The sequence below is a fragment of the Passer montanus genome, unplaced genomic scaffold, assembly GCF_014805655.1.
Source record: "Passer montanus isolate IOZ18808 unplaced genomic scaffold, ASM1480565v1 scaffold32, whole genome shotgun sequence".
Lineage (NCBI taxonomy): Eukaryota > Metazoa > Chordata > Aves > Passeriformes > Passeridae > Passer > Passer montanus.
This window is the reverse complement of record NW_024367930.1, coordinates 6937751-6948879: the sequence shown is the minus strand read 5'-3', so window position 1 is coordinate 6948879 and position 11129 is coordinate 6937751. Positions and strand designations below refer to the sequence as shown.

The following is an 11129-nucleotide window of genomic DNA, read 5'->3' as shown; positions in this document are numbered from 1 at the left end:
CAGCCTTCCCTGATTAGTGTTTTTGTTATTATATTTCTTGGATCCAAATTTCTAGCAGAACCTTTTGAAAGTGTGTTTGCAAGGACTTCAGGCTGAAGTTTAAAACCTGTATTCTGCTTTTTGCAGGTATTCTCCGTTTAGCATCTGGAGTGGTTGATTTGCTCCAGCATTATTTTCCAGAATCTTTTGATCGCCTTCCTCAGGACCGTGGTCTCTTTGATGGGCCAAAACCTATGGTCTTGGAGTCCTGCAGTGTTAGTGACCTAGCAATTCTGCTGAGGGGCAACAAAAGGAAAACACAACCCATAGAATTTGGAGCACATCAGGTTTGCTTTTCTTAGGCTTTTTGCAGATTCTGCCAGCTCTGTTGCTAAATAATAGTCTTGTATGAACTGCCCACAACTTTCTTTTTTAAGCCCTTGTCTCACTGATAAATTAGGCATTTCAAGCTTAGAAACCTTTGTTGTGTTGGTTTCTGTTTCTTCTTAATACGTCTGGTTCTTTCTGTTCTTTTTTTGGTGTGAGGTATTGTGTGAGGTATTGTCTGACCTGTTCCTTTCTAATTCCAAATTTTCTTACACCAGATCTAAAACTGTCTGCACATACCACGCATTTGTCAGTCTTCTAGTGGCAGCTTTGTGACCCTTTTTGTGGAGTGTGCTGAAATGTCTTTGTGAAATGTTGCCTAGTTTTTAGAAGGCTCTTGTATTATCATCATGTTTGTCTTTCTCTATGTAACTGTTGCCTTTTTTTTTCCTTTTTTGCTTTCTAATTTTTTAATGTATTTTATGGCAGGTGATATTAGTGGCAAATGAAACTGCAAAGGAGAAGATACCTGAGGAACTTAGTTTGGCACTTGTACTGACAATTTATGAAGCAAAGGGCTTGGAATTTGATGATGTCCTCCTTTACAACTTTTTCACAGATTCAGAGGTATTTAATTCTTATCCTTTTTCTTCATTTTTTCTGAAGTCTGTCTTTCTTGTGGTCTAATTGGTGGTTCAGCTGGGAAAGGATTCCCTCTTTTCTCTGAAGATAAGCAGAAAACAGTAGAAAACAGAGAGGTCATAGATTTATTAATTGAGAACGTGTTTCCTTAAGTGCTGCATTTTCCTTCAGGTTTACTGTTAAAATTTAAGGGCAAGCCTTGGGGTACACACCACATTGCGCACAACCACACACACAACCACACACACAAGCACAGTCTTGCTGCACATCAAGACTGCTCTTCTGACCCCAGCCAGGCAAGCATTCCAAATATTCCTTCCTGAATATGCCTGCAGACACTCCATGTACTCATGACTGAGTTACTCTGTGATTAAACATTCAGTGTATGAACAGCCTTGTTGCAGATGTCCTCTGCCTCTACCCCTCAAAACAGTGTCTCATGTGGTTTTCAGCAGATGAAAACCACAAGAAAACTGAGGACAGCTTACTGGTGGCTCTTCACAGAGGTTAGTGAATGTTATGTGATGAGGGCAGAAGGAAGGAGCTTGAGGTAAATACTGGCTGTCATGGTAGATTTCTCAAAGTTGATTTGTTTCTGGTGATGCAAGTTGTGATCACGAAAACAACAAGTCATTTGTCAGGATTTAGAAGAATCAGTTTAGCAGAGTTGAGTTGTTTAGAGCATTTTAGCTTAGACTAATGTAAGTCAGGCCTGGAGAATCATTTTTATACAAGTCTTCCATGTTTCTGTGAGTCATGAGTAATTGAGTTGATTTGAGCAGCTAAACAAGCAGGCAAGGAAGCAGCTCACCCTGAGGTTTTCCAATTTAGAAAAGCTGAATCTCTGAACTGTTGTAAACACAGCAGTGTGGCCATGTGCACTTTGTAAAGTGATGGGTTTTCTTTATATTTGTCTTGAAAATGAGTTTTAAGAAGAGTCTTGTTTCAGGAAGCAGATGTGAATGAAAAAAATCTAGAAGGCAAAAAAGCCAAGCCCCCAAAAAACAGCAAGCTCTTGACCAAACTGATACCTTTATCTGGTTATCGTGTTACAATCTATGACAGGCTTAGGAATATCTTCATTGATGATTTTTTTAAATCTTTACTTCAAAATACATTTTGCAGGAAAGGTTTCCTGTTTTTTCTGCCCATGGGAAGACAGTTAACATGTTTTGTGTTGCTGAAAGCTGAGAAATATATAGATTGTAAAAATGTTATTTCAGCCTTATTATGAGTATTTTTCATTTCGTGCCAGAAACTTGTCAGTATTTAATCACATTTCAATTAAATGGAATTTTCAGTACCAAAAGGAAAAAAAGAACATCACTTGGAATATAGTCACGATTTTAAGGTTATTAGTTTTGCAGGGGCTCAGGAGCCTGCAGAGCAGTGTGATCAGGGGCTGGCATTTCCTACATGGCATGAGAGTGCACAGCACTGATCTGCTGCCATACTTAACTTACAGTTAGGAGTGCCTGTGCATATTTATAGACATCTTTCACATGTCTCTGTGTTGGAATCCAATATTTTCTGACCACGCTTTTTTAGACTTTTCCCCATGAGTGGGTTTTTTTTGCTCACCTCTGAGTGTTCTTACAAGAGGAGGTGTTGGCAGGTGCCATTCCACCCCCTGGCTGAGACCAGCACTAGCAGTTACTGGTGTTCAACATGAAGCTTAATACATTCATCACATGAATGACCAGCCAGATCTTTTCTGGGAACCCTGAGGATAAGAATATATGCCAGCATGGGTGGGTCCAGCTCACTGAGCTTGTCAGTCTTGTAGAAGTGGCTGCCTTTCCTAACCTGCAGGTCTAGATCTCTCCAACATGTTTTAAATAGTAGATTTTAGTATGACAAATTGCAGCTTGTGAGTGTTATCCCACCACCATTTACCTTTCATTCTGCCCCAAGCTTGCAGGGAGCTGCTTGCCCCGGCAATCAGCACACCCCACTTAGTGAGTTTGCCTGTTGTGGTATTGGGGGTTTGTAGGAGAATCCTCATCCCTAGGACTAAAACCTGACCCTCCTCCATGGTGAAAGTAACCTGACTTCCTCCACAGAGGAGGAACATCCTTACACATTGTAAGGGTGTTTAGCTGAAAATGTATAGTCCACCCAAGGAGGTTTTCATGTTTAATATCAAATTACTTACTTTATATATTGATCATTGCATATGATTTGGATCTAGAAGAGTGATACAGCAGTATCCTGAAATCCCAAGGCAAGCATAATATAACAATGGCAATATACACTGGAATCACAATATAGATGTGTCTCCCATTAGTGCTCCTCCCTGTGTATACATACACATATGTATGTATGTATTCCCATTGGCTTCTCCATCATGATGCTGGCCATCCCCAGTCCCTGAAAAGTAAAATGCAGCTTGTAGCCAGCTCAAGCCAGTTGCACTCTGAAAGGTTTGTTTTCTTTGCTCCTCAGATTTTCCACAGTCTGTTGTGCTGTACTAGCTGTTTTAGGGAAGGTTGTTTATATGCCTTTATGACCATCTGGTACAGACAAGTGTCTCAAGCAAAGGTTGTGTTGAGATGAAGTTCAGCTTTCTCATTGAAAATTGCTGATTATTCTTTACATTCTTCCCTGAGATTATTTTCTCCCCCGGTCTTCTCCTCTGAGCCTTCTTTCCTTGTAGGGATGAATAGGTCACACCATACAACCTTATCTTGTGCATATGTAGGCAGTAGAAGTTAGTACATACAAGTAAACCTTATTCTCTTGATATTTCAGGCTAGCAAAGAATGGAAGATAATTTCTTCTTATAGTCCTGATCCGGATGTGCAAGTGGGAAGCAACTTGCTAATTGAAGTGCCATTAGAGGATGCCACTGGTATGCAGGAAAGGACTCCATTTAATGTAGAAATGTACAAGGTGAGTTTTTTGTAACATCAGGAGTAGGAAGGACAAATTAAATTCTTAAATCTTTAAAGTAGGGAAATTTCTTAAAGCCTTTCATCCTGTTAGTTCCATGTTTATCAAGGTTGCTTTACCTTCTGTAGTTGTTCACATTTGTATACTATCATAGAAATGTAATATAATACTGATTTTAAAATGTAAGAGATTGTTTGCAAATGTAATTTGATTAGAGAACAAAACCTGTGTGTCATAGACTTTACAGAACAACTGTGGTTAAAGCAAATAGCAATTCAACTTGTCAATATTCATCATTCTTATACTCTGGTTTCTAATTGGTGTCACTACCTTGAAATTAAGGAAGTTGCTTAGAATCTGGTGAGTCAGATAGTTTCAGGATTGTATGGTAAATTAATAGTTAGGTGCCAGTGATTAGAAGGAAAATAGCCTGTCATACCTGCAGCTGATTTGTAGTACTAGATGCTTGTAAGTTAGATGGATAATGGCTTATGTAATTGATGTCCCATGTTTAATATTTAGACTTGCTCACTTAAAAGCACTTTCTTACTTGTTATTTATTCTGTATAAATTCTCTGGTTTTTTTATAACTGCAAAGTATGTTTCTTTCTAACAATTTAGCTCATCTAGCATTTCATTTATTTAATTCAATTTTTTTTTGTTTTGCTTCAGATGCTGAATGGAGAACTCAAGCAGTTGTATACTGCAATTACAAGAGCCAGAGTGAATCTTTGGATCTTTGATGAAGACCGTGATAAACGGGCTCCAGCTTTTAAGTATTTCATCAAAAGAAAATTTGTTAAGGTTGTCAAAACAGATGAAAAGAAAGGTAAAGTTGTCCTAAAACTGTCAAACAGTCAAAACTCATGTTTTTTTGCATTTAGGCTGTGTAATAATGGAGGTTAAATGCCTTGGTCCTTCTAATAGTATGCATTGATAACTGCCCTTGCAAATTTCCACTTATTTCAGTGGGTCTTAGTTATTTTGTGTCTAAAGATGAGTTGAATATGCTAAAGTATAACTTTATTGCTAATTCACTAGTTTTAAGTTTTCTTGCTGTCACAGGTGGAGTCAGTGATCCCTCAGACAGATTTGATCTTGTAATTAGTTTATTGAGTTCCAACCAGTAAATTCAGATATGTAAAATATTCAGTAAGTATGGATGTATTGGTGGTCAATACTCTACTTTTTACATAAGCTTTCTGTACTTATCTTAAATATTACACACATGCAGAAATGTCATTTACCAGCCCATTGATGTCTGGTGTTGAGTAAGGGATCCCTCAGCCACGAGGGGTGACCTTAAGAGGTGTTCCTGCATAAAGACAGATCAGGTCATTGCCGCTCAGCCAGTTACTATGGAGAGAGCTCAATGGACCCTGATGGCTGCAGATTTTTATAGCTTTAAGTGGTCAATTTGTAGTCAGATTTTCTGCTGTGTTAGTGCAGTTTCAGCCACTTACCAGCACAGTCTCCAGCCAGGCTCTGGGGCTTTTTGTATTCTCACTGGTAGCTTCACACAACGGTATTGCCACACTTGACTCCTAGTTAGCATTACTGGTGTGAGCACTAACATAGAGCTTGGAATATTGTGAGATAATGCTTAGTTTTGGTACATGATAAGTGGTTTCTGTGGTTTATTCGTTCTAACATAAAATGGTCACCCCTGCCCTTGTAGACTTAGATGACAGCATGTTTGCTAAAACTTCAACTCCAGAAGAATGGATTGCACAGGGAGACTACTATGCCAAACACCAGTTCTGGGAGGTAGGAACATATGTTTATCTGAAATAAGGATTCTTGCTTGTTCTGAAACCTTTTCTTTTCTCTGTATCTATAAAACCATCTGTAAACCTTCAGTTGCTCTGAAGCAGTCTGCCTTAGTTTGTGGTTTTTAGCTGTGTGTCTACTTGTAAATGACTTACAAGAAGTGAGCAGGGAGAGCAAGTCTTTTTTTGTAATCTTAAATTCACTGCCCAGAAATTTGCAGTCTCATGAGGGAAATACATTTTAATGCACACAAATGAAAGACAGTTGGAAAAACAATTATTAGCATCCATCAGAATTGACTGATATGCGTGAATCTAAACCATGTTCTTGACAGTATCCTTGCATGTACTGTAGAAAAATGAAAACATTTTCATGGAAGTGTATTAATTTGGGTAGGAAAATGATGATTTCATTCCCTTGGTGTTTAAAGAACATAGAGATTTTACAGTCTTTTGTTTCCTAGCTTCCTAGTTAATACAGTTAATGGCATTGAAGCAAAACTCAGCCAGGATGACAACATCAATGAAATATTCTACAGGGAGATAAGGGATGTATCTAGATCAAATGCTTTTGTCCTTATGGGTGATTTTAACTTCCCACACATTAACAGAAAATCATACAGTGGACACAAACAGGTCCAGGAAATTTCTCGAGCATGTTGAAGCTAACTTCTGGGTGCAGGTACTAGGGGAGCTGACCTCCTAGTAAACAGGGAGGCATTTGTGAGTAAAGTGGGGGATTCGTGTCTTGGTCACAGTGACCACAAAGTAACTGAGTTTCAAGTTGTTGACTGTAGAAGTCCTGCAAACCTTTGACCCTGGATATGGAGAGACCAGACTAGGGCTGCAGAAGGAGCTAATTAGTAAGGTTCCTTGGGAATTCATTAATGACAGGCACTTTTTAAGGGCTATCTCTGAAGCATGCAGAAGCAGGAAATTCCAAAGGGTCAGCAAGTCAAGCAAGTGGGGCAGAGTCTGGCTTGGCTGAACAGGCATCTTCTTATTGAACTTAGGGGAAAAGGGAAAGTGTGTGGACATTGGAACACTTTCCAAGTGGAGGTGACAGAGGAGGACAGCAGAGATGCTGTTTGTCACTGTAAGGAGAAAATTTATGTGGCCAAAGCTCAAGTAGAGTTCAAGCTATCCAGCACTGTGAAGGACAACAAAAAGTCATTTTAAAACATATTAATAGCAAAAGAAGGATTGGACATAACATCGGTCCATTACTTGATAGGGTCATTTACCTTACAAATAAGGACATAGGCAAGGCAGAGACATTTAATGCCTTCTTCACCTCTGTCTTTAACACTGATGATGTGCTGCAAGACTGTGACTTGGGGGATGATAGACTTGCAGCTGACTCTGCACTACTTTGAGACTTGCTTCTGCAACTGGATGCACATAAATCTATTTGGCTTGATGGGATTAATTCCAGTACTGAATGAGTTGGCCCATTTTATTGTGGGGTCTCTTTCCATTATTTGTCGAAGGTCTTGGGAGTCTGGAGAGGTCCCAATCAATTGGAAGCTGGCAAACGTACCAGTTTTCAAGAAGGGTAAAAAGGAAGACCCTGGTAATTACAGGCCTTTCGGTCTCTCTTTGGTGCCTGGTATAATAATGGAGAAGATTATTCTGGGAGTTACTGAAAATAACATTTGAGTGACAATGCAGTCATTAGTCATAGGCAGCATGGGTTCACTATGGGAAAATCCTATTTAACCAACTTAATTTCCTTTTATGACAAGGATACTCATCTAGTTGACCAGGAGAAGTCAGTAGACGTGGTGTATTTTGGTATTTGTGAAGATTTTAATAGTTTCTCTCACAGTCTCTTTATTCTGGATGGAATTTCAGCATACAGCTAGACAAGTCCATAATACATTAGGTGAGAAACTGGTTGTCAAGTCAGGCTTCAAGGAGTAAACGGGGTTATATCGGGCTGGTGGCCCGCCACTGGTTGGATTCCCCAGTGCTCAATTTACAGGCAAGTGCTCTTTAATGCTTTTATAAATAATTTGGACATTGGAAAGGAGGGTACATTCAAGATGTACCCTCAATATGTGCAATAATACTAAACTAGGAGGACACTAAATTGGGAGGAGCTGTTGATTCCCTCGAGGTCCTGTAGAGAGACCTTGATATCCCAGTGGGCTGTCACCAAGCTTATGAGATTTTACAAGGACAAGTGCCAGATTCAGCACCAAGGATGGAGTACTCCTGGTTATACATGCAAAATAGGGAATGAGAGACTGGAGAGCAGCCCCCTGAAAAGGGATGTGGGAGTTCAGGTTGGTGGCAAGTTGAAGATGAGCCACTAATTGTGCCTCAATGACCAAAAATGCAGATGGTGTCCTGGGTGCATCAAATACAGCATTGTGAGCCAGTCAAAGGAGGTGATTGTCCTGCTTTGCTCTGTGCTGGTGCAGACTCACCTGGAGTAGTTCTGGACTACTCACCTCTGTGCAGTTTTGGGCACCACAATATAAGAATGGCAACAGACTATTAGAGTGTGTCCAGAAGAAGGTGACCAAGACAATGAAAAGTCATGGAACCATAGAATGATCTGGTTTTGAGGAGACCTCCAGGCTCATTCAGTCCTAACCCACCTGCCATTGCCACGGGCAGCTCTAGAGGACACGTCTTAAGAAGAGCAAGCCACTTGTCTTGTTCAGCTTGGAGAAGAGATGGCTGAGGGGTGACGTCATCACAGTCTACAAATTCCTCAAAGGAGGTCCTCTCTCTGGTTACCAGTGATAGGCCATGGGGAAATGGAATGAAGATGGATCTAAAGAAGATCAGACTGGACATAGAAAAGGGCTCTTCACTGAGAAAGTGGTCTGCCACAGGCAAGCACTGTAAGCAGTCATGGCATTAAGCCATGAATTCAGAGTTCAAGAAGCATCTGGATGTGGGTTTGTTTTAGGTAGTCCTGCAGGGAGCAGTAAGTTTGCCTCTATTATCCTTATAAGTTTCTTTAAATTTGAGATGTTCTGTGATTCTATGAAATAAAATTTTAGATACCTTTTTGATCATGGCAGAGGGGAAGCTTCTGTGTGTTGCAGGTAACAGCATAAAATTATTTGAAGGGAAGGTTAATATTTATAACAAAGCAAAAAACCAAAGTAATCAGTTGCCACTATATAGATAGTCTTTATCTCCCCTTGAAAATAAAAGGCAGTTTTCTAAATGGACAGAAAAGAGTTGAGATAACAAACCCACACAGCTAAAAAAAAAAATCATCTTGAAATCTGAAATGTGTTAGCTATATTATCTGCAAACCTGTTTTCTTTATAACGCTGATCTTTGCTAATCAATGCTACCTTAAGATGACATTATCTGGTGACTTTGGCAGTTCCAAGAGTGGATTGCCCAAATAGAAGCAACACTAAGTTAATGGCTAGAATAAAGAAATCATGGTGTTACAGAATAAGCAGGGTGATAATGAAGAAAGCCTTGCTAGGAGCATGGTAACTCCCAGTGTTTCTGTTTAGTTTTCACAGAAAGAGCCTGGTATGATAAAGGCATTGAGTAAATGTTCCTTGCTTTTCGATTTCACTTTCACACATTGGTCTTCCTCACTTTTAGTAATATGTTGTAGATGCCTGGTGATTTACCAGTTAATGGTTTAGGCTGTCATTCAGATTGTGTATACTATTTGTTCTATCAGCTTACCAGGAATTCTGCTTTTACTACTTCCATGTAATATTGTAATTAATATTCTAATTTTGATAGTTGCATGTGGACTGATTTTAAAGCTTTTCTTTTTGTCCTCAAAATACATCACAATGTTTTACCTTTTCCTTTTTCCAGGCACCCTGCCAATCTTTCTGCTTTCCATTCCAGTGACTGTAAAATTAAGTATTGCTTTTATGTGATAAGCCATGGGCTGGATGCACATCTGTGAATGCTGTGTGTGATTTCACCCCAGGTGGCTGCCAAATGTTACCAAAAGGGAGGAGCAGCTGAGAAGTCAAAACTGGCCTTGACACACGATGCTGTTCTTAAAGTGCATGCAAAGAAAAGCAGCCCAAGGTAAGGTGTCAGTGCAGCAGATTGAGTGTCACTTTGTGGTGCAGAGGGTGAGATTCACACCACAGCTGTGGGACCGGACCGGAGATGCTGGAGAACAGTGCAGGAGGGGTGTCTTTATGTGTTTGTGGTTAGCAAAAGAGATTTAAGAAATTGGAAGGTTTAGCACTATAGGATCAGGGGCACTGCTCCCTCTAGGGAGTAGTGGAAGGGCTGTCCAAATGAAATTGGCCCTTGCAAGGACTTACTGGCTCTGTGAGAGAAAAGCAACAGGATTTTCATTACATCAAGAGGCTTTACAGCCATAGATATAGATAGGAGAACATATGCCATCAGCAGTGCTGATGGGAACTCAATTTGTTGAGTGAATATGCTAATCCCCACTGCATATTCACTCAGCAAAGGAGAGGGAATGGTGGTGTGCATTGGGGAAGAAAAGCTGCTAGGAAAAAGTGAGTTTTGGAGTAAAATTAATGTTACAGTCATTTTAAACTAAACAAGCAGGACCAGATCTGAACCAAAAGACAGTTTTAAAGGAACAGATTTTGAGATGAATCATATAGTTCATGATTTCGGCTGAGTAAAATAGCTCAAGAGTTTGACAGGGGAGAGAGTTTGCAGTTTCCTGAAGAGGCTTGGAAACTCTTTGGGACTCATCTCAAATAAGACAGGAAAAAACTTAATGGAGAAAGATCTAAACCTCAGTGAATCAGTTCCTGTTCATGCTGGGGAGACCAGAAACTAGCAATGATAGCAGAATGGGAAGGGAATGACTAGATGAGAGGAAGCTGGCACACAAGGGAGAAGAGGGAAGATCTGAAGAAATGCTATTACTGGAGTTAGTTGAGATCTTATCCTTTTTAATTACCTCCTTGATATTAGTGGCCTTGGTTAGAAGTATAAGGATGCTCACAAAATTTCATGATTATAGAGAAACTGTTGATGGGACTGATAAAACTTTTTCTCAGTTCACTGTGCTTATCAAAAGCTTGCATAAAATTTGAGGAGAAGGAATTTGGTGTATTAGGATGTCTTGACAGAACATATGTAACAATGAAACTGCCAAAGTTGAAGTTTTTTTTTTTTTAAATAGCGGTATTAATGCTGGTATATAAAGCTTAAGTAAGATTTTCATGTGTTCTATATGAAATGCTGTGTACAGTTCTGATTCTCCAGAGTTGAGAATCATGAATTCAATCTAGATCATGCTGCAGTGATACCTGTAAGGTTGGGATTGTTTGGTCAGACAAAACAAAGGCTGAGAACACATTTGCTTTTGTCTCTAATGACATTGGTGCTAAAGAGCAGAAAGGAGAGAACAAGCTAAGGAAAGAGAAGCAGTACAGAATCACAGTAATACAGTACAGTATATTACAGTAGAGTAATATATTAGTTAAAAAAAAACTAAAAAGAATCTTTTGACTGTCAGAGCTATCATATTTTGGAACAGACTTGTGGACAGAGCAGTGTCAATACAAAATATAATTAATT

The 11129-nt window shown here is 39.5% G+C and overlaps 1 protein-coding gene across 2 annotated transcripts in view; it reads left to right on the top strand.

Moving 5' to 3' along the window:
• Positions 1-11129, top strand: part of TRANK1 (tetratricopeptide repeat and ankyrin repeat containing 1) — a 52803-nt gene that overhangs the window by 31694 nt on the left and 9980 nt on the right. For both annotated transcript variants that reach the window (XM_039715141.1, XM_039715142.1), the window contains exons 14-19: positions 127-326; positions 796-933; positions 3700-3840; positions 4513-4669; positions 5519-5607; positions 9538-9641. In XM_039715141.1, the coding sequence (XP_039571075.1) occupies positions 127-326; positions 796-933; positions 3700-3840; positions 4513-4669; positions 5519-5607; positions 9538-9641 (829 nt within the window). The remainder of the gene's footprint in view (positions 1-126; positions 327-795; positions 934-3699; positions 3841-4512; positions 4670-5518; positions 5608-9537; positions 9642-11129) is intronic.